We start from the raw sequence: 22,373 nt of genomic DNA, 5'->3' as shown, positions 1-22,373 counted from the left end.
TCGCTTACTCACCTCCATGGCGTTCCAAACCCGAATGCTTTTCTTTCTTCTGCGGAACGAGAAAGAAGATTTTTTGAAGAATGTTGGTAACCAATCCGTTTTGGTGCCCATTGACTTCCATTGTATGGCCCAAAAAAAACCCAAAAAAAACAACAACAACAACAACCACACTACCACTGAGACATTTCTAAAAATATTTTTCTTTTACGTTCCACAGAAGAAAGTCGATCATACAGTTTCGGAACAATACGAGGGTGAGTAAATGATGACAGAATTTTCATTTTTGGCTGAACTATCCGTTAAGTGCTTATCAATTACAGCACGAGGAAAGGAGAGTCAAGTGGGATTTCCTCAGTGATTTGTTTGGTCTATTTCCTTTGAACCGCATACGCAGTCAGAACATCTTGCTAATTGGTTACTTCGCTAATTAGTTTACGTGCTATCTAGCTGCTTCCCAAATGACATAAAACATTTTTTTTTTTTGGAGAGATAGTAAATCAACATCAGACCATAAACAGATTTCCCGCATCTGATCATTGATCGGATTCATTTTCCGAGCCTCTGAAGGCATGGGAACTCAAAGGTAATGTCTAATATTATGAAAAGAAAAAACCCTGTAAATCCATGCTGAATGACTCACGTATCGATATATATAATTAACATGTGATCTAGCTAAAGACCACGATCTATCTAGATATCTAGCTGTGCTGAGTCTCAACTGGGTCATCAACTAAACACATCACAAATAGTTTAATATGAGCATATTTAAAGTGTTTCAGGGTGGAGGTTTCCTTTCATCCGGGTTTTTCTGTGGTAAATAAACATCCAGAACATACAGGGTGCTGTCTTGTATCTGTTGTGCAACACCGCCCTCTGTTGGACGAATGCATGAATTTACGGTGCACTTCTTCAGTTTTATCACCAAATATCAGTTTAAATATCACGTAAAGGAAACGCACACAAACCTTCAAACACAGCCTTATCGAACAGAAGATATTTAAAGAAACGCTTTATCAATAATTTTTTTTTAAATAATAATAAAAAGGAAAGAAATGTACATGTGTGGGATTTGCTAACAAGCATTGGAAGCTTAGAGCCTCAGAAAATACTGCTTGACTCAGCAACAACATTTGTAAAAATAAAAACATAAACCACTTCCTTTTTTTTTTTAAAGAATAATTTTGTTAAAAAAATTAAACATACCAATTGTAATTAATTTAGTCTGATGCTGGTGTGGCGTGACATCAAGCTAGTGTATGTGCTGAGGCAGAAAGCCATTTGACGTCAAAATGGAGGCTGTTTTGTTTTCCCTCTGTCACGTAGCCTACTTTTAACATCGTTAAAACCACATAAGCAAATCTCCAATGTGACGTTTGAAAGGCTAAACTAGTAGCCATCACAATTATTATGTCCCAGAACCAAAAACAGAAGAAGAATGACCTGCAAAACAAACAGGAACAAAATGCTAACATTCTGGAAACTTCCATTGTTAGCTTTTGTCTAATTGCCTTCCAGTTTAAAACTGAAGAAATTTAAGACCCCCAAACATGTCTCATGACTATTTTTGATAGATCAACTTTACCTTAACCTTTGTCTATGTAGAACAGTGGTCAAAAACCCTGTTCCTGGAGCTCTACCTTACTGAAGACTTTAGCTCCAACCATAATGGTGCCCACCTGACCATCTAATCATTGCCTCAAGAAATTCTCGATCAACTAAACCAGTTGTGTTAGATTTTGGTTGGAGATGAAACCTGCAGGAAGGTGGATCTTCAGGAGCAGGGTTAGTGACCACTGATGTAGAGTAACTAGTTTCATTCCTGAATATGGTTTCCTTGACAACACACAGGATGTTTGGTCCTGCAGCCTTGCTGCTAATTCCCCATATTCATTCAATTGCACTAATTAGTCAATTAACATCTCCCTAATTAACACAGCTCTTTCTGATTGGACCTTGAGCCTTTCAGGATCTGTCTCAGTTCAGATAAAGAAGCAGCACGCTAAGCTTGCTTGTTGTCTCTGTGTTTGGTGTGCTGGTTCCTATCCTCGTCATATTTAGTTAATTCCAGTCTGTAAGTATTCTGTGGTTTTTTTTTTCTTCAGATTTGAGTTTCTCTGAGTGTGAAATAATTCATGTTCTCTGGCTTCTCCAGGGGGTTCAGCTTTCTGCAAGATGGCCGACAAGCCTGATGTCAGTGAGATCTCCCACTTTGATAAATCCAAACTGAAGAAGACTGAGACTCAGGAGAAGAATATTCTTCCTACCAAAGAGGGTAAGGGTATCTAGTTCTTTTAGCTCGTCTTGGTTTGTAAATCTAAATATCTCCTGGATCTTGAAATTAACATTGGTTTCCAACTTTGATCCTGCACCTTCTTAATGTCTCCTATGATCTTAACATCTGTAGTACAATGGAGAACCTGTATTTGCCCATCAGTGAACATGATCTTGCTTTGTGCATTCTAACTTTATGGTGTTCTAACAACTGCAGGGCTGGTTTCATGGCTTTCTTCACTTGCAGTGGCTTTGGGTAGTTAAGCTTTCTTTTTTCTCCTCTGGAATGTTCTCAAATCTAGTTTGACTGGCTGTCTGAGACCTGATTAGTGTCACTTTGGTGCCATTTTGGTCTGCTGTCCCTTTTTAAAATGAGTGACTGGATGGCATGTACACATGATGTAAACAGGTTAAGTTCTGCAAGTAAATTGGCTTGGGGCTGGCCAGTTTTCTCAAATCACTGATCCATGTTTGCTAGACAAACTAACTATTGGGGTTTAACACTGCCAGTTGCTGGTATCAGAGTTTAACATTGACTTGAGCTTTTTTCTTTTCCCCTCTCCCTTGCAGTAATTGAACAGGAGAAGCAGAGTGACTCGTAATGACTTGCTCCTGTTCATCACCGAGTTCAGGTTACAAGGTTTTCAAGTTCTTTCCATGAGCAAGATGGCTTCTCAACCAGCAGAGCTACCTGAACAAGTTTCAAGTTGCTCCCTGAAAATGGATGGTGGTGATGCTGTTATTGAACTTGAAATAAACTTGTAGACATGCTGTCTGTGTTGTGCCCTTTCATTATGGTTTGTTTATTTTTGATTCATTGCATGAGCTTTGATGACTCATTCTGGTGGTACAAACAGCACTGGAATGCTTGGCCTCCTGTTTGATTTCAAATTCATGTTTCGCCACATGATATGCATGTGCTTAACGAGGGGATGCATTAGTTGTTGAGCAAACTGCTGTGACACGAGAAGGACCTGCACCATCTTCTACAATACAAATAACCTTATCTAATATCTTGGTTTTAACAGCATCTCTAATTGTAAGTGCAAGGATGACCAATTACTACCCTGGGGTGGCTGGGGCTTGGGTGGTAGAGCACGGTATCCACTAATGGTAGGGTTGTGGGTTTGATTCCTGGCCCACATGACTCCACATGCTGAGGTGTCCTTGTGCAAGACACTGAACCCCCAGTTGCTCCTGCTGGCAAGTTAGTGCCTTGTGCTAGTGTAAGATGCTTTAAGTGTGCCATCTACCTGAGCAGTATCAGTGACTGGTTATTTAAGTGTTCTGGGAGAAACATTCAAGGTGGAAAGAAGTGGTGGTACTGTATTACTGTAATGTATTTTTCTTGCATCATGTCATAAAATGTTTACCACAATAAACTTAAATGATTCAAGACCCACTAGGTTTTTATACCCTGGGTGTAAAAGACCCACAATGTTCCAGAGAAGCTGGAAAGCAGAAAGGGCAAAACTCCTGTCCTGAAAATATTACTGATGGTTACATAGCAATGATGGACTCCTTCTGTAAATGTTGAACATGTACTTAATGAAAGTTTCATCAAAGTTTTCTCTTTTTTTTCCTCTCTTTCTTGATCAGAGACACCCAGAGGAAATCCACAAGGTGTAGTGGAGTGTGACTGTCTATCTTCAGCCTAGAACAGAGTGAAACATTTACAATGACCTTTTTGTTTTTAATCAATTGCTTAGCAAATACTTGGAAAAACTATCACAAATCTTGACGCTACCCTGCATCTGAAAACATAGAATTTTTAATGGAAACTGTAATGGTCTCTGTGGGTGTCTACTGGTAATTTATTGCTTTCTATTAGCGACATGTTATGTCTAGTGGATACCCTTAAGGGCCTATGTCCTACTATATAATGGTTTTATTCTTTAACAGCTGATGGTTTGTAATAGTATTTGTAGTGGAAACCATGTTAGGCATGTTATGTCTAGTGGATACCATTAAAGACCTATGTCCTTAACACTTCCTACTACATAATAGTTTTAATGGTTAACAGCTGATGGTTTGTAATGGAATTTGTAGTGGAATTTCAAGGATAGTTTCTTTTGTTTTTTTTCATTGTTTTTGTCTGTGTGGTCCTCATTTTCTTCATAATGTAACTGAATATTTTGGAAAAGCTAATTAATAGGCGCCATGACAGTAGTTCATTACTACACTATGGATTTATTGAGACACGCTAGTTGGTATGTACCCAGTCAACTTTACTACTCATGATTTCATACTGTTTTTATAGACAATTCATGAACATTGTTCATGTGTCGCTTCTTTAATCTGAATTTTGTTTTAATGACCGTAGTTGTTTTCAGGGGGACTTTTGCGCTAAGCGGAAACCGGAAGTGACGCAGTACACCGAGTGGTAAATTCAAAAAATCTCTTCGGCGTTTGTGGTTTGGACGGATAATGTTTGGATAGTCGATTTCAGATTATTTTTGAAAAGTTTCCGCGTGTATTTTGTCTAAAAAAAACTTTGCCGTAAGGATTTAAGTTTCGGATACGAAAGGTGAGTTAAAAAAAAAGAAGTTGCCTTGCTGAATAATTAGCTTTATCAGCTGCCTTGACAGTTCACTGTGTCGTTTATTTTAGCCTTACAGAAAATGTCGGCCATGACGTTTGTATCGTCGATATTTATGTCACTTGAAGTGCTCTTTATTATGCACGAAATTCAGTAATAACTGTTGGAAGAGCTGGAACGCTTACAGTTTTTAGCAAAACTGCGAGTGGAATCGGTAATATAGAGTCGATTCTCCGATTCCCAGGCGCTCTGAATGGCGAGTCGACACTGAATCTTTGGAGTCGATTCCGCAAATTGAAATGGATTTGTAGCAAGTTTGAACACGGAAGGTTTAAAGTCAGAAACTAAAGTCGATCTGAGATGTTATCGGGTTCAATTAGACCAGAAGTTCATCAAAATTAGTCCTTAGAATCGCATTAACTGATCCCCCAGTACTCTGAATCGAGTGCTGAATCGACTCCTTCATTTCTGTAATAGAATATTCTTATCATATAACTAGACATCATTATCATTTAACTTGTTCTCTACATCCACATTTCTTCAAATAATGACCCGGCTAGCAATTTTCTTCTTTGGCCTACCAGTAATGATGTATACAAACATCAGTGTGTCCTAGAATCGTGCATGTTATTTGTTATTTATTTAGAGAGAGAGAAAAAAGAATATGATTATTTGACAGCATTCAGATGCTGTATAAGGATCTCATGGATTTTCACTCTCTAGCCTTGCAGGTAAAACGTGAGAGCATGCCTGTAGATGACGCCTCCGAGCTCCTCAGGTACTATGAGGTTTATGAAACCATTGGCTCAGGTAACGTTTCTCCACAGTGTTGCGATATAGAACGAGAGGGAAATGTCTTTGGACACCACGGGTAAGTCTGCTTCAATCCCTCTGCAGGTGGTTTCGCGAAGGTCAAACTTGGCAGACACATCCTGACCGGCGAGAAAGTGGCCATCAAAATCATGGAAAAGAAAGTCCTTGGGGTGAGTTCTGCCCAGACGAACCGTAACGAGGACGTAAATCATGGTTCGATTCAAACGTAGTGAATACTGTCTTGCAGGACGACCTGCCTCGCGTGAAGACTGAGATCGAAGCGATGAAGAACCTCAGTCATCAGCACGTGTGTCGCCTTTACCACGTCATTGAGACGCCCAGCAAGATATACATGGTTCTCGAGGTGTGTGTATGGTATAATTTGTTGGAAACACTTATATATCATGATACAAACATGTGTCGTAGTAATATCGTGCCACTTCTTGGAATGTTCCTCATACACGCTGTGGCTGTGAAGTTTATTTTTTATATCTACTGTATCTGTTTTTTTTTGTTTGTTTTCCCCCTCTCCTTCAGTATTGTCCCGGAGGAGAGCTGTTCGATTACATCGTCGCGAAAGACCGTCTGACGGAGGAGGAGACCCGTGTGTTCTTCCGTCAGATCGTATCGGCACTGGCCTACGTCCACAGTCAGGGATACGCCCACCGTGACCTCAAGCCTGTACGCTGGCGAATCCGTGTGTTTGCTTTAAGTTATAGTAGTTTTATTCATCTAGTACTATGTGTTTGATGTGATTTGTATTATTTTTTTCCCGCCCAGGAAAACCTGCTGATTGATGAGGACCACAATTTGAAGCTGATCGACTTTGGGCTCTGCGCCAAACCAAAGGTTTGTGTGTTTCTCTTTAGACGCTTCGTAAATCGCTCGTGGATTTGGATTCGATAAACAACAGCTTGCCTTCTCGTTTGTCTAATGATGACGGTTTTTTTTTTTCTGTAGGGCGGTCTCGGTTACGAACTCATGACGTGCTGTGGAAGCCCCGCCTACGCAGCTCCAGAACTCATCCAGGGCAAATCGTATATCGGTTCAGAGGTGAGCACACGTGAGTGTGTGTGAGTTTGTGAGTGTATTTGTGATCGAGTCACTCGTGTTGTAGAAGCTTATTGTTTATATTGTGACCTTTGTTCTAGGCGGATGTTTGGAGTATGGGCGTGCTGCTGTTCGCCCTGCTGTGTGGCTACCTCCCGTTTGATGATGACAACTGTATGGTGCTGTACAGAAAAATCACAGTAAGTAAAGATACCCTGTCCCTATACACACATCTGTATAGGGCTCTTGGTTAACTTAACTTAGTGTAACTATCTGGTTAAGGGCTAAGCTGTTATACTGTTGTGTATGTTTGAAATAATTCTTCATATGCTAAGTACTGTGTGTGTGTGTGTGTGTGTGTGTGTGTGATATGATGATGATGATGATGACTTGCCTTGTGTTCTCTTCTTTTTTTATTATTATTATTATTATTTTTTTCCCCAGAGTGGCCTTTATAAAAACCCTCACTGGCTGTCTCCTGGAAGTATACTGCTTCTTAACCAGATGATACAGGTGTGTGTGTGCGCGCGTATAAGTGTGTATCAGTGTCAGGTCTCTCACCTTTTTGCTGATCCACATAAATATCCATCCTCACACATTTTAAGCCGAGTCCCAATCGAATGCAGTTCTTGTGTTTGTCCTGTAGGTGGAGCCAAAGAGGCGTTTAACAGTCAGGCAGCTTCTGGCTCACCCCTGGGTGGTGAAGGGATACAGCAGCCCTGTGGAGTGGCACAGCACGCGTCCGGTAACACACACACACACACACACACCATACAGGCTGTGTGGTACAGAGTTTAGAGTCAGGTTTAAGAGCATTATACCTGCTATTTGGTGTTCGTTTTTGCCTGGCACTACACTTATCCATCATGCATCAAAAAACATCTCGCACAACCACTGGGAATCCTTACTGTGCTGCTTCAGCATGCTCTATTTGTGTGTGCGTGTGTGTGTGTGTGTACGAAATTGACTTCCACCTTCGAGCTGAATCATCAGGAGGGTTTTCCCCAGTATTCGACCTGCTGAATATTATATCCGTGCTGTAGGAAGCGAGTATCTTTTTATTTACTTAACTATTTATTAATAGTTCATATATAAATTTTCATGGTACAGTCAGTACTGTTGATTTTTTGTAATAAAATGCAGAGATTTATTTTATTTTACTGAGTATTATGTTTTCATTCGGTATCAATTTTGAAAAATGAATCCGTTATCGCCCAACTTTAGTTATCGGTATGGGTACATAACCATCTGACCTTTCTTCAGTTCCCCACCCACAATAAAAACGGGTTCCCGTTCACAAACGGACTACATGACACGAGCAAACCGCTGCCTGCTAGTGTGACCATAAAGTGAGAAAATTCGATATTGTCGGTGGTTATATTACGGTCACCTTATTTATTTATTTATTTATTTATTTATAAACACTCTCATGCTCTGAGATTTACTTTGTTTCCTCTCTTTGTTTGTGTCTCCAGCTGGGACATATCGATGAGGATTGCATCACAGAGATGGCTGTGACGTTCAAGTGGTCCAAACAGAGCACCATCCAACTGGTATCAGAGGTACGGTTTGGATCAGCATTAAAAAAAAGTGCTCTTAACTGGATCATACAAATGATAATAATTATTATTACTATTGACCCACAGGGGGCAGTAGAGTATAACTAAACAGGCTCTGTTATAGCAGATGCATACGTGTGCCCCAGTATTTAAGGGTTAAAATAGGCATTTAAAAAAAAAAAAAGAAAGAAAGAAAAATCTGGGTATTTCTCACTTTGATTGGATCTCACTCTATATGATCAACCTGTGTGTGTGTGTGTGTGTGTGTGTGTGTGTGTGTGTGTGTAGTGGAAATATGACCAGACCACTGCTACGTATCTGTTACTTCTGTCTAAGAAGCAGAGCGGGAGACCCGTGCGTCTCCGAGCGGGACGTGACCGCACACGACCCCACGCGCTCCCCCGGACAGGTAATACAGGTACGTCACGCTGTGCACATCATGCGTATGTTTATTTTATTTTATTTTATTTATTCATTTTTTTAAGTAAAATAAAATCTACAAAGAAAAGCGTTCAAGCATGTTTTAAATTGAAGTTGTTTGTGTCCTGTAAAAAGAAAACAACCCAGAGCATAAGGTATAATTAGAATATGTAGAAGTCAGTACGCACAAGCTTTGTTTTATGTTTATGTTTTCTTTTTTCTTCTTGCGGTTAAAGAAGACCCTGCGTTTCAGTGACGACGAGGACGACGAGGACGACGCTGAAGATGAAGGCACACAGAGAGCCGTGCTGGGGTCCATGGTTTTCCCGAGCGAGTGCTACGACGACGACAACGCCTGGATCCCGTTAACGCCAAGGAACACGCAGCACGCGCAGACTCCTCGCAAAGTTAGCACGATGCGCATACACACACACACACACACACACACACACACACACGTATAATACTGTACGTGTACATAAACACACCATTTCATTTCTCTATAGTTGCACTGCACTTATTGCTTTTCTCTTATTTGTTTTTTTGTTTTTTTTCGCTCTCTTCCCAGAAGCCCACCTGTCAATCATCTGAGAAGAGGCGGGGTGAAATAGGCCAGTCCCCTATCGTAGACCGAGCGAAGGCACGTCCACGGGATGGTGGGAAGCGTGAACGGGCCAGAGAGAATAAAGAGAACTTGGCAGTGACCGATGCCGACGGCGGCGTTTTCGCTCTGCCCGCCCCCGTCACTCCAGCGTCCAATCGGAAAAGCCGGACCAACAGAACGGCTCAGACGACGCCCGTTAATAACAACGTCATACGCAAACCAGTGGAAACCCCGAAAGGTGAGTTTCTTTAAGGAGGCTGGGCTCCAGAACCCCCCCCCCCCCCCCCCCCCCCCTCTCTCTCTCTCTCTCTCTTCAGGACCGGTTAACGTATTTATTTATTTATTTATTTATTTATTTACATTAGCATCATTGATGGATGAACCACGTCATCTATTCCTGATAGCAATCATCTCGTATCCTCCAACTCCGAACTCTGCACTGGCAGCCCCAGCCTCCATCCTTTCACCGCAACCCAGTCTTTTCTTTCTCCCTCGTTGTGTTGCGGCGGCGTCTTGCCCGTCGTTATCTTCAGGTTCTCTGGAGTTTTCTGGAGGACTGGCAGGAAAATGAAAAATAACGGCATAACAAACGTCATCAGGACGAGCGCTAATCTGAAACGTCTCGTCATTAACACGGCGCGAGATCACACATCGGCTCTCTGGAGAGCCTCGTCCCGTCTGTCTGTAACACGGCTGTAATTCGAACGTGATTAGGTGCTGCTTTATAAGCGTACGTATCTGCCGTCTGATTTAATTACACTCTCTGGCTAATGGGCCGTCAGTAAAAATTCAAAAGTGGACGTTGGGCTCAGATGATGTACGAGGAGAGAAATTGTGATCGTGGCCGAGTTGCTTTGGTGTGAGGAATAAATCACTTCAGGACGTGCTGATGTAGGAAAATAATCCGCTTCAGAGTGGGAACAGTAACGCCGCTTATTACAGTCACACCACCCTCTGATTTATTTCCTTTAACTGCACATCCCCAAAGTGTTTTATTCTTTACATGTCTGATCTCACACCAGTGCTGAATCCAGGCATCTCTCTCTCTCTCTCTCTCTCTCTCTCTCTCTCTCTCTCTCTCTCTCTATGTCTCTTTCTCTCTATGTCTGTCTCTCTTGCTCTGTCTCTCTCTCGCTCTGTCTCTTTCTCTCTATGTCTCTCTCTCTCTCTCTCTCTCTGTCTCTCTCTCTCTATGTCTCTTTCTCTCTATGTCTCTCTCTCTCTGTCTCTCTCTCTCTCTATGTCTCTTTCTCTCTATGTCTCTCTGTCTCTCTCTCTCTGTCGCTCTCTCTCTGTCTCTCTCTCTCTCTCTGTCTCTTTCTCTCTCTATGTCTCTCTCTCGCTCTGTCTCTCTCTCTCTCTCGCTCTGTCTCTCTCTCTCTCTCGCTCTGTCTCTCTCTCTCGCTCTGTCTCTCTCTCTCGCTCTGTCTCTGCCTCGCTCTCTCGCTCTGTCTCGCTCTGTCTCTCTGTCTGTCTCTCTCTGTCTCTCTCGCTCTGTCTCTCTCTCTCGCTCTGTCTTTCTCTCTCTCTGTCTCTCTCTCTCGCTCTGTCTCTCTCGCTCTCTCTCTCACTCTGTCTCTCTCTCTCTCTCTCTCTCTCTCTCTCTCTCTCTCTGTCTCTGTCTGTCTCTCTCTCTGTCTCTCTCGCTCTGTCTCTCTCCCCAGAACATTCACTGTGTACACCTCGTTACTGTCACACACTCACTCCCCTCACACTGGAACAGACAGGAACTCACTAGGGACTTTAAGTGTGTGTGTGTGTGTGTGTGTGTGTGTGTGTGTGTTAGAGTTAGCGAGACAAATCCTGAGGTGTGTCCTGACAGGTGTATATGTCACTTTGCCCAGTACTGACTGTTGCGTGTGGCATGTAGTGACACATGTTTGTCCATTTCGTGTGTGTGTTTGTGTGTAGAAGTGGTGGGCCGGAGGGCCGGGGAACAGCAGCAAGGAGGAAAGGAGATCCTCGTCTTAAGCCCGGAGAGAAGGTAAAGAGAGAGAGAGAGAGAGAGCGAGAGAGAGAGAGAGGAGAATGGATGTTGCTATAAGAAAAGTACAAATAAAAAATGAAAAAGAAAAGAAACCATAGCAAGAAGGAGGATAGAAGAAAACGAAAACTGAAAACCAGAGAACTAGAGAGAGGGAGGAAGAAAATGAAAGCTTAATAAATATGAAATCAGGAGAAAAAGAAAGAGGAGAGAAAGAAGAATTAAGAAATTTGGAAGCAGGAGGAAATGGGGAAAGAGTGTGTGCGAGAGAGAGAGAGAGAAATTTTGAAAGAAGGGTGTGATGAGAACTAGAAAGAAAGGAGGGAAAAAGAGAAGAAAAACTGGATAGAGGAAAGGGATAAAAAGAGAAATGGAGCGAGAGAATACATGTTCAAGGACAGTATAACTAGGAAGAGAAAGATGAGAACAGGAGAAAAAGAACAAAACGTAAAGGGAGGTTAATAAAGATCAAAGGAGGACAAAGAAAACGAGAGAGAATGGAGTGAAGGGAAAGATGGATGGATGAGTGAGAAAAGCAAGAGAGGAAAAAACAAGAAAGATGGTCATAGAGGAAAAACTAGCAAGCGGAAGAAAGAAAGGAAAGGCATTGGGAAAAGAGAGCGAGAGAAAATAGGCGGCTAAAGAACAAGAATCAGAAAGAGGAGAAGGCGGGAGGAAGTGCAGAAGATAGTAACACACTGGGAAATAATGAGAGAAATAATTGGAGCAAGGGATGAAAATGGAGATTGAAGGAAAAGGGGAGGAGTCAAGGATGGGAACTGAACACGATAGAAAGAAAGAATGCGCTGGAAAAGGATGGGGAAAGAATGCGCTGGAAAAGGATGGGAAAACAATGAATAATAAAAACAGGACGTGGGACGGAGGGATCAGGAAGGACCGCTGGATGGAGGAAGAGTAAAAAGGAGTAATGCAAGAGATGAGGAAAGAACTGGATGAAAGAGGAAGTGATGCGAAAAGCGATTTTAAAGAGTGGTATAAGGAGAAAGAACTGGGAAGAGAGAGAAAAGAGCAATAATTAAAACAGGAAGCTGGAAAGAGCTGGAAGGAGGAGAGAGATATTGGAAGTGAGGAACAGAGGGATAAGGAGGAGAGAGATATTGGAAGTGAGGAACAGAGGGATAAGGAGGAGAGAGATATTGGAAGTGAGGAACAGAGGGATAAGGAGGAGAGAGATATTGGAAGTGAGGAACAGAGGGATAAGGAGGAGAGAGAGATTGGAAGTGAGGAACAGAGGGATAAGGAGGAGAGAGGAGAGAGATATTGGAAGTGAGGAACAGAGGGATAAGGAGGAGAGGGAGGAGAGAGATATTGGAAGTGAGGAACAGAGGGATAAGGAAAGAACTGGAATGCGGAGAAAGAGGAGAGAGATATTGGAAGTGAGGAACAGAGGGATAAGGAGGAGAGGGAGGAGAGAGATATTGGAAGTGAGGAACAGAGGGATAAGGAGGAGAGAGATATTGGAAGTGAGGAACAGAGGGATAAGGAGGAGAGGGAGGAGAGAGATATTGGAAGTGAGGATCAGAGGGATAAGGAGGAGAGAGATATTGGAAGTGAGGAACAGAGGGATAAGGAGGAGAGAGATATTGGAAGTGAGGAACAGAGGGATAAGGAGGAGAGAGATATTGGAAGTGAGGAACAGAGGGATAAGGAGGAGAGGGAGGAGAGAGATATTGGAAGTGAGGAACAGAGGGATAAGGAGGAGAGAGATATTGGAAGTGAGGAACAGAGGGATAAGGAGGAGAGGGAGGAGAGAGATATTGGAAGTGAGGATCAGAGGGATAAGGAGGAGAGGGAGGAGAGAGATATTGGAAGTGAGGAACAGAGGGATAAGGAGGAGAGGGAGGAGAGAGATATTGGAAGTGAGGAACAGAGGGATAAGGAGGAGAGAGATATTGGAAGTGAGGAACAGAGGGATAAGGAGGAGAGAGATATTGGAAGTGAGGAACAGAGGGATAAGGAGGAGAGGGAGGAGAGAGATATTGGAAGTGAGGAACAGAGGGATAAGGAGGAGAGGGAGGAGAGAGATATTGGAAGCGAGGAACAGAGGGATAAGGAGGAGAGAGATATTGGAAGTGAGGAACAGAGGGATAAGGAGGAGAGGGAGGAGAGAGATATTGGAAGTGAGGAACAGAGGGATAAGGAGGAGAGAGATATTGGAAGTGAGGAACAGAGGGATAAGGAGGAGAGAGATATTGGAAGTGAGGAACAGAGGGATAAGGAGGAGAGGGAGGAGAGAGATATTGGAAGTGAGGATCAGAGGGATAAGGAGGAGAGAGATATTGGAAGTGAGGAACAGAGGGATAAGGAGGAGAGAGATATTGGAAGTGAGGAACAGAGGGATAAGGAGGAGAGAGATATTGGAAGTGAGGAACAGAGGGATAAGGAGGAGAGGGAGGAGAGAGATATTGGAAGTGAGGAACAGAGGGATAAGGAGGAGAGGGAGGAGAGAGATATTGGAAGCGAGGAACAGAGGGATAAGGAGGAGAGAGATATTGGAAGTGAGGATCAGAGGGATAAGGAGGAGAGAGATATTGGAAGTGAGGAACAGAGGGATAAGGAGGAGAGGGAGGAGAGAGATATTGGAAGTGAGGAACAGAGGGATAAGGAGGAGAGAGATATTGGAAGTGAGGAACAGAGGGATAAGGAGGAGAGAGATATTGGAAGTGAGGAACAGAGGGATAAGGAGGAGAGGGAGGAGAGAGATATTGGAAGTGAGGAACAGAGGGATAAGGAGGAGAGAGATATTGGAAGTGAGGAACAGAGGGATAAGGAGGAGAGAGATATTGGAAGTGAGGAACAGAGGGATAAGGAGGAGAGGGAGGAGAGAGATATTGGAAGTGAGGAACAGAGGGATAAGGAGGAGAGAGATATTGGAAGTGAGGAACAGAGGGATAAGGAGGAGAGGGAGGAGAGAGATATTGGAAGTGAGGAACAGAGGGATAAGGAGGAGAGAGATATTGGAAGTGAGGATCAGAGGGATAAGGAGGAGAGGGAGGAGAGAGATATTGGAAGTGAGGAACAGAGGGATAAGGAGGAGAGAGATATTGGAAGTGAGGAACAGAGGGATAAGGAGGAGAGAGATATTGGAAGTGAGGAACAGAGGGATAAGGAGGAGAGAGATATTGGAAGTGAGGAACAGAGGGAGAGGGAGGAGAGAGAGGAGAGAGATATTGGAAGTGAGGAACAGAGGGAGAGGGAGGAGAGAGAGGAGAGAGATATTGGAAGTGAGGAACAGAGGGATAAGGAGGAGAGAGATATTGGAAGTGAGGAACAGAGGGATAAGGAGGAGAGAGATATTGGAAGTGAGGAACAGAGGGATAAGGAGGAGAGGGAGGAGAGAGATATTGGAAGTGAGGAACAGAGGGATAAGGAGGAGAGAGATATTGGAAGTGAGGAACAGAGGGATAAGGAGGAGAGGGAGGAGAGAGATATTGGAAGTGAGGAACAGAGGGATAAGGAGGAGAGAGATATTGGAAGTGAGGATCAGAGGGATAAGGAGGAGAGAGATATTGGAAGTGAGGAACAGAGGGATAAGGAGGAGAGAGATATTGGAAGTGAGGAACAGAGGGATAAGGAGGAGAGGGAGGAGAGAGATATTGGAAGTGAGGAACAGAGGGATAAGGAGGAGAGAGATATTGGAAGTGAGGAACAGAGGGATAAGGAGGAGAGGGAGGAGAGAGATATTGGAAGTGAGGAACAGAGGGATAAGGAGGAGAGAGATATTGGAAGTGAGGAACAGAGGGATAAGGAGGAGAGAGATATTGGAAGTGAGGAACAGAGGGATAAGGAGGAGAGGGAGGAGAGAGATATTGGAAGTGAGGAACAGAGGGATAAGGAGGAGAGAGATATTGGAAGTGAGGATCAGAGGGATAAGGAGGAGAGGGAGGAGAGAGATATTGGAAGTGAGGAACAGAGGGATAAGGAGGAGAGAGATATTGGAAGTGAGGAACAGAGGGATAAGGAGGAGAGAGATATTGGAAGTGAGGAACAGAGGGATAAGGAGGAGAGAGATATTGGAAGTGAGGAACAGAGGGATAAGGAGGAGAGAGATATTGGAAGTGAGGAACAGAGGGATAAGGAGGAGAGAGATATTGGAAGTGAGGAACAGAGGGAGAGGGAGGAGAGAGAGGAGAGAGATATTGGAAGTGAGGAACAGAGGGAGAGGGAGGAGAGAGAGGAGAGAGATATTGGAAGTGAGGAACAGAGGGATAAGGAGGAGAGAGATATTGGAAGTGAGGAACAGAGGGATAAGGAGGAGAGAGATATTGGAAGTGAGGAACAGAGGGATAAGGAGGAGAGAGATATTGGAAGTGAGGAACAGAGGGATAAGGAGGAGAGGGAGGAGAGAGATATTGGAAGTGAGGAACAGAGGGATAAGGAGGAGAGAGATATTGGAAGTGAGGATCAGAGGGATAAGGAGGAGAGGGAGGAGAGAGATATTGGAAGTGAGGAACAGAGGGATAAGGAGGAGAGAGATATTGGAAGTGAGGAATAGAGGGATAAGGTGGAGAGGGAGGAGAGAGATATTGGAAGTGAGGAACAGAGGGATAAGGAGGAGAGGGAGGAGAGAGATATTGGAAGTGAGGAACAGAGGGATAAGGAGGAGAGAGATATTGGAAGTGAGGAACAGAGGGATAAGGAGGAGAGGGAGGAGAGAGATATTGGAAGTGAGGAACAGAGGGATAAGGAGGAGAGAGATATTGGAAGTGAGGAATAGAGGGATAAGGTGGAGAGGGAGGAGAGAGATATTGGAAGTGAGGAACAGAGGGATAAGGAGGAGAGGGAGGAGAGAGATATTGGAAGCGAGGAACAGAGGGATAAGGAGGAGAGAGATATTGGAAGTGAGGATCAGAGGGATAAGGAGGAGAGAGATATTGGAAGTGAGGAACAGAGGGATAAGGAGGAGAGGGAGGAGAGAGATATTGGAAGCGAGGAACAGAGGGATAAGGAGGAGAGAGATATTGGAAGTGAGGAACAGAGGGATAAGGAGGAGAGAGATATTGGAAGTGAGGAACAGAGGGATAAGGAGGAGAGAGATATTGGAAGTGAGGAACAGAGGGATAAGGAGGAGAGGGAGGAGAGAGATATTGGAAGTGAGGAACAGAGGGATAAGGAGGAGAGAGATATTGGAAGTGAGGAACAGAGGGATAAGGAGGAGAGGGAGGAGAGAGATATTGGAAGTGAGGATCAGAGGGATAAGGAGGAGAGGGAGGAGAGAGATATTGGAAGTGAGGAACAGAGGGATAAGGAGGAGAGGGAGGAGAGAGATATTGGAAGTGAGGAACAGAGGGATAAGGAGGAGAGAGATATTGGAAGTGAGGAACAGAGGGATAAGGAGGAGAGGGAGGAGAGAGATATTGGAAGTGAGGAACAGAGGGATAAGGAGGAGAGAGATATTGGAAGTGAGGAATAGAGGGATAAGGTGGAGAGGGAGGAGAGAGATATTGGAAGTGAGGAACAGAGGGATAAGGAGGAGAGGGAGGAGAGAGATATTGGAAGCGAGGAACAGAGGGATAAGGAGGAGAGAGATATTGGAAGTGAGGATCAGAGGGATAAGGAGGAGAGAGATATTGGAAGTGAGGAACAGAGGGATAAGGAGGAGAGGGAGGAGAGAGATATTGGAAGCGAGGAACAGAGGGATAAGGAGGAGAGAGATATTGGAAGTGAGGATCAGAGGGATAAGGAGGAGAGAGATATTGGAAGTGAGGATCAGAGGGATAAGGAGGAGAGAGATATTGGAAGTGAGGAACAGAGGGATAAGGAGGAGAGGGAGGAGAGAGATATTGGAAGTGAGGATCAGAGGGATAAGGAGGAGAGAGATATTGGAAGTGAGGAACAGAGGGATAAGGAGGAGAGAGATATTGGAAGTGAGGAACAGAGGGATAAGGAGGAGAGAGATATTGGAAGTGAGGAACAGAGGGATAAGGAGGAGAGAGATATTGGAAGTGAGGAACAGAGGGATAAGGAGGAGAGGGAGGAGAGAGATATTGGAAGCGAGGAACAGAGGGATAAGGAGGAGAGAGATATTGGAAGTGAGGATCAGAGGGATAAGGAGGAGAGAGATATTGGAAGTGAGGAACAGAGGGATAAGGAGGAGAGGGAGGAGAGAGATATTGGAAGTGAGGAACAGAGGGATAAGGAGGAGAGAGATATTGGAAGTGAGGAACAGAGGGAGAGGGAGGAGAGGGAGGAGAGAGATATTGGAAGTGAGGAACAGAGGGATAAGGAGGAGAGAGATATTGGAAGTGAGGAACAGAGGGATAAGGAGGAGAGGGAGGAGAGAGATATTGGAAGTGAGGAACAGAGGGATAAGGAGGAGAGAGATATTGGAAGTGAGGAACAGAGGGATAAGGAGGAGAGGGAGGAGAGAGATATTGGAAGTGAGGAACAGAGGGATAAGGAGGAGAGAGATATTGGAAGTGAGGAACAGAGGGATAAGGAGGAGAGAGATATTGGAAGTGAGGAACAGAGGGATAAGGAGGAGAGGGAGGAGAGAGATATTGGAAGTGAGGAACAGAGGGATAAGGAGGAGAGAGATATTGGAAGTGAGGATCAGAGGGATAAGGAGGAGAGGGAGGAGAGAGATATTGGAAGTGAGGAACAGAGGGATAAGGAGGAGAGAGATATTGGAAGTGAGGAACAGAGGGATAAGGAGGAGAGAGATATTGGAAGTGAGGAACAGAGGGAGAGGGAGGAGAGAGAGGAGAGAGATATTGGAAGTGAGGAACAGAGGGATAAGGAGGAGAGATATTGGAAGTGAGGAACAGAGGGATAAGGAGGAGAGGGAGGAGAGAGATATTGGAAGTGAGGAACAGAGGGATAAGGAGGAGAGAGATATTGGAAGTGAGGAACAGAGGGATAAGGAGGAGAGAGATATTGGAAGTGAGGAACAGAGGGATAAGGAGGAGAGGGAGGAGAGAGATATTGGAAGTGAGGAACAGAGGGATAAGGAGGAGAGAGATATTGGAAGTGAGGAACAGAGGGATAAGGAGGAGAGGGAGGAGAGAGATATTGGAAGTGAGGAACAGAGGGATAAGGAGGAGAGAGATATTGGAAGTGAGGATCAGAGGGATAAGGAGGAGAGAGATATTGGAAGTGAGGAACAGAGGGATAAGGAGGAGAGAGATATTGGAAGTGAGGAACAGAGGGATAAGGAGGAGAGAGATATTGGAAGTGAGGAACAGAGGGATAAGGAGGAGAGGGAGGAGAGAGATATTGGAAGTGAGGAACAGAGGGATAAGGAGGAGAGAGATATTGGAAGTGAGGAACAGAGGGATAAGGAGGAGAGGGAGGAGAGAGATATTGGAAGTGAGGAACAGAGGGATAAGGAGGAGAGAGATATTGGAAGTGAGGAACAGAGGGATAAGGAGGAGAGAGATATTGGAAGTGAGGAACAGAGGGATAAGGAGGAGAGAGATATTGGAAGTGAGGAACAGAGGGATAAGGAGGAGAGAGATATTGGAAGTGAGGAACAGAGGGATAAGGAGGAGAGAGATATTGGAAGTGAGGAACAGAGGGATAAGGAGGAGAGAGATATTGGAAGTGAGGAACAGAGGGATAAGGAGGAGAGAGATATTGGAAGTGAGGAACAGAGGGATAAGGAGGAGAGAGAGGAGAGATATTGGAAGTGAGGATCAGGGCGTTTGAGTCGAAGCTGTTTTTGGACGACGTAAAGAACGACAGGATGCGTTACGAGTCCCTCGTTCCCCAGGTGTCGCTCGTTGGACATGGCGGGGAGTCAGGTGGACAGCGGGCAGAAGCGCAAGGCAGGGAAGGTGTTCGGCAGTTTGGAGCGAGGCCTGGACAAAGTGATCACCATGCTCACTCCGAGCAAGAGGAAGGGCACGAGGGACGGACCGCGCAGGATAAAGGTCTGGAGTCTTTCCTTTAGCGGGACACTCCTCTCTCTCTCTCCGCTCTTCCCTTCTGTTCATCCACTTCCCCATCACGTCCGAGCGTCTGCTTTTCCCTCTTGCTCTTCCTTTTCCCATCATCCTATCCATTATTCCCACTTTTCCCATTCTGTCTGCCTTCTTGTTCTTCCTTCCGTTCATTCCCTTCATATTCTGTCTGATTTTCTCCCTTTTCCCTTCTCCTTTATCCCTACTTTTGTCCGCGTTCCTTTTTAAAATGCTTTTCCCCCTCTCTCTTTCCATTCTTCAAAGCCTTTTCTTCCTTCTGTCCACCTTCCCCTTCTTTCCAGCCATCCTTTTGCTTTCCTTTTCCCTTCATTCTGTCTGCTTTTATTCCGTTTTTTTCCTTCACTTTCCCCGTCCCGACTTCTATCTGCGTTCCCTTTTCCTTCCTGTTGTCCCGTTTCCTCTTTACTTCTCCGCCTGCGATTCGCCTTCTCTCGTCCCTTCCGTCTGCTTTCCTGTTCTTTTCCTTCCGTCTGCTTTCCCCTTCACTCCTCTTTCCCCTTTCTATCCGTCCGTCCGCGTTTCTTTCCACTTTTCTTTCCGATCTTTTCCTGCTTTCTTACTCTTTACGTTCACGCTTTCCTTTTTCCTGCTTTCCTACTGCCTCTTTTCCGTTTCTTTGCTTTCCTTTCTTCATCCTTCTGTCTGCTTTGATCTTTGCTCTTCTCCCACACATTTCCCTTTCCCCTTTCTTTCTTCTCTGTCCTTACTGTTATCCCCCGCACATTTCCCTACTCATTTCCTGTTCGCCAGTTTCCATACTTCCATCCCACCTCGCTTTTTCCTTCCTTCTGTCCGCTTTACCTTTCCTTTTTCCTGCCGTCCACTCCCCTTTTTTTTGTTGTTGTTGTCGTCTCCTGCTGAATGATGAATAAATTGATCACGAACACTAGATCAGAAAAATCTCCAAAAGCAAACCGATGCGCGACGCTTGAAACATGCAGCTCGTTAAAGATTAAAGCGTCTGTATGCGATTGTTTAGGCGCAGTACAACGTGACGCTGACGAGCCAGATTAACGCAGACCAGGTACTGAATCAGATCCTGAGAGTTTTACCAGAGAAGAACGTGGACTACGTGCAGAAAGGGTGAGTCGGCCGTTTATTCTGCATGTTACCGTAAATGGATAAAAAGTTTATACTGTTAACGCTGGCCAAAAGTTGTTGTGGTATTAGAGGAATAAAACACTTTGGGGACCCCCCCCCTCTCTCTCTCTCTCTCTCAGTTACACACTGAAGTGTCGCACACAGTCGGACTTCGGTAAGGTGACGATGCAGTTCGAGTTGGAGGTGTGTCTCCTGCAGAAACCCGAGGTGGTGGGAATCCGGCGGCAGAGGCTGAAAGGAGACGCCTGGGTCTACAAACACCTGGTGGAAGACATCCTGTCCTCCTCCAGCGTCTGAGCGAGCGTGACGTCACTTCCTGTCTCCGGTGAACATCGTTACCGCACGTCACTCTGCACTGACTTTCGGTGTTCGACACAGCCCGAGATTCACCTCACGTCTTATTTTCCCATCCTTTATATGTGCCTTTCTTTATTTGTGTAGAATATTGTTTTGTAAAGTCTTCATCTGATAAGAAGGTTAATGAAAACTGATCAATTACACACTTTTTTTTTTTTTTTTAAATCCTGATTGGGCTTTCCTGCATCACGCGAGGCCGTTTTTAATAACCGGCGTACTCGAGTTTACGTTTTAAGTCTGAAAGCATTATTCTGCTCGTCTTAATGGTCTGTCTCGTGTTGGGACGTCTGGTCCTGTTTGTTTGTATCATGTTTCTATGTCTCTGTCGAGTCCAGTTTTATAATATTAAAATAAGCGGTATTGGTGTGTAGCAGAATAAAGCAGTTTACAAACAGCTGTGTCGATTTAAACTGATGGGATTCGGGGGGGGGGGGGAATCGAGATGAGGCGAGATGGTGAACACACGGTATGCTCACGATTTAAGTGGTAAGTTTAATTACTAATTTACCTTCATAATCTGAGGAAAATGTAAAAAAAAAAAAATTATAAAAAGATTATTTATTTATTTTATGTTTGTTGTTTTTACATTCGCTATGCCTTCACATTGCGCACTAATAGCTAACTGCTCACTGTCCAATTATCTGCTGTGTGAAATTAGTCTAAATGTAGACTCCTGATTCTTTTCTTTGTAAGTTAACACTTTATCTGAGGGAAATGTTTTTTTGTTTGTTTGTTTGTTTGTTTAATTTTGTCTTGTTTTCCCTCTCGTGCGTATACAAAGCTAAACAGCGACATGCTAGCTGTGTAAAATTGTTAGCCTCAGTTATTAGCTAGCTTCCATGGTCTGTGTTCATTGTGTCCTCACAACCTTTACCAAAATGTCGCCCCTGAGCCGGGACCTAGCTAATAACTGAGGCTAATGATGTATTAGCGAGGATGCTACTGTTGAGTCTTTTATAAACATCGTGTGAACATGCTGAAATTGTCAGGGATGTCAACATTTTCCTCAGATATGGTGTGTAAATTACTAGTGGGTCTAAAATTAGACTAATTTCACTCACCAGGATATGGACACTAAGCATGAATGCTAGCTATGAACTGAGGCTAATGATTTAGGTAGGTAGCATCTTGCTGTGTAGTCTTTTATAAACTTAAAACAAGACAAACGTGTCAGGAATGTCAACATTTTCCTCAGATATAGAAGTAAATTATTTTTAAAAAACCCAAAGATTCAATAAGTCTAAAATTTGACATACTGTAATTACACTTGGCAGAATATCAACACTGAGCCTGGAAGCTAGCTAATAACTAAGGCTAATGGTTTAGATAGCTGGGATCTTGCTGTTTAGTCTTTTATACACTTAAATCAAGACGCAATTGTCAGGAATATCAACATTTTCCTCAGATATGGTGGTAAGTTTTTAAGAAAAGATTAAGTCTATATATAATTAGACTACACTCGCTAGGAAGTTGGACGCCAAGCAGTTAGCTATTAACTGAGGCTAGCGATTTAGACGTTCATTAAGGCTTACACAGGTAATGTAAAGGTGTAGAGAGTGTCAACAACGATGTTTTTTCTCAGATGTGTTGTTAAATTATTAAGAAAATGCTCTGACATTGCACTTAAAATAAACTTTGTTATTTTTATTGGGTAGTTTATGTGGTGCGTCCACCGTACAAGTCCCTGTAAATGAGTTACTGTAGAGATTTAGCGGTTAGCACGTTCGCCTCA

General features: G+C 43.9%; 2 protein-coding genes across 3 annotated transcripts; both read left to right on the top strand.

Annotated features, from left to right (window-relative positions):
* The first annotated feature begins 66 nt into the window (after positions 1-66).
* Positions 67-3,727, top strand: LOC128604212 (thymosin beta-b-like). Of its 2 annotated transcripts, XM_053619134.1 has the most exons (3): positions 67-2,071; positions 2,153-2,272; positions 2,842-3,727. In XM_053619134.1, exons 2-3 carry the CDS (start codon positions 2,173-2,175, stop codon positions 2,871-2,873), a joined length of 132 nt encoding a protein of 43 aa, XP_053475109.1. In that variant the 5' UTR covers positions 67-2,071; positions 2,153-2,172; the 3' UTR covers positions 2,874-3,727. The 2 variants fall into 2 exon arrangements, with proteins under 2 accessions (XP_053475109.1, XP_053475108.1); XM_053619133.1 differs by having other exon boundaries at positions 67-2,272.
* A 193-nt stretch (positions 3,728-3,920) lies between these two features.
* Positions 3,921-21,027, top strand: melk (maternal embryonic leucine zipper kinase). The gene is made up of 18 exons (XM_053619135.1): positions 3,921-4,798; positions 5,534-5,620; positions 5,708-5,793; positions 5,871-5,987; positions 6,161-6,304; positions 6,404-6,472; positions 6,584-6,676; positions 6,775-6,873; positions 7,118-7,186; positions 7,320-7,418; positions 8,149-8,235; positions 8,521-8,605; positions 8,827-9,059; positions 9,221-9,494; positions 11,168-11,240; positions 18,973-19,132; positions 20,163-20,266; positions 20,404-21,027. Exons 2-18 carry the CDS (start codon positions 5,557-5,559, stop codon positions 20,579-20,581), a joined length of 2,034 nt encoding a protein of 677 aa, XP_053475110.1. The 5' UTR covers positions 3,921-4,798; positions 5,534-5,556; the 3' UTR covers positions 20,582-21,027.
* Positions 21,028-22,373: the final 1,346 nt, after the last annotated feature.

This window comes from Ictalurus furcatus, chromosome 29 (genome assembly GCF_023375685.1).
Source record: "Ictalurus furcatus strain D&B chromosome 29, Billie_1.0, whole genome shotgun sequence".
In the NCBI taxonomy this organism is placed as follows: Eukaryota; Metazoa; Chordata; class Actinopteri; order Siluriformes; family Ictaluridae; genus Ictalurus; species Ictalurus furcatus.
The sequence above is the reverse complement of the archived record's forward strand: the minus strand, read 5'-3'. Positions and strand labels throughout refer to the sequence as shown.

Bases quoted from the DNA above. Each gene is read 5' to 3' on its own strand.
- LOC128604212 (XM_053619134.1), top strand. From the start codon at position 2,173: ATGGCCGACAAGCCTGATGTCAGTGAGATCTCCCACTTTGATAAATCC. The intron at 2,273-2,841 runs GTAAGGGTATCT...TCTCCCTTGCAG, and splicing joins TATTCTTCCTACCAAAGAGG to TAATTGAACAGGAGAAGCAG.
- melk (XM_053619135.1), top strand. From the start codon at position 5,557: ATGCCTGTAGATGACGCCTCCGAGCTCCTCAGGTACTATGAGGTTTAT. The intron at 5,794-5,870 runs GTGAGTTCTGCC...ACTGTCTTGCAG, and splicing joins TGGAAAAGAAAGTCCTTGGG to GACGACCTGCCTCGCGTGAA. The intron at 20,267-20,403 runs GTGAGTCGGCCG...TCTCTCTCTCAG, and splicing joins GTGGACTACGTGCAGAAAGG to TTACACACTGAAGTGTCGCA.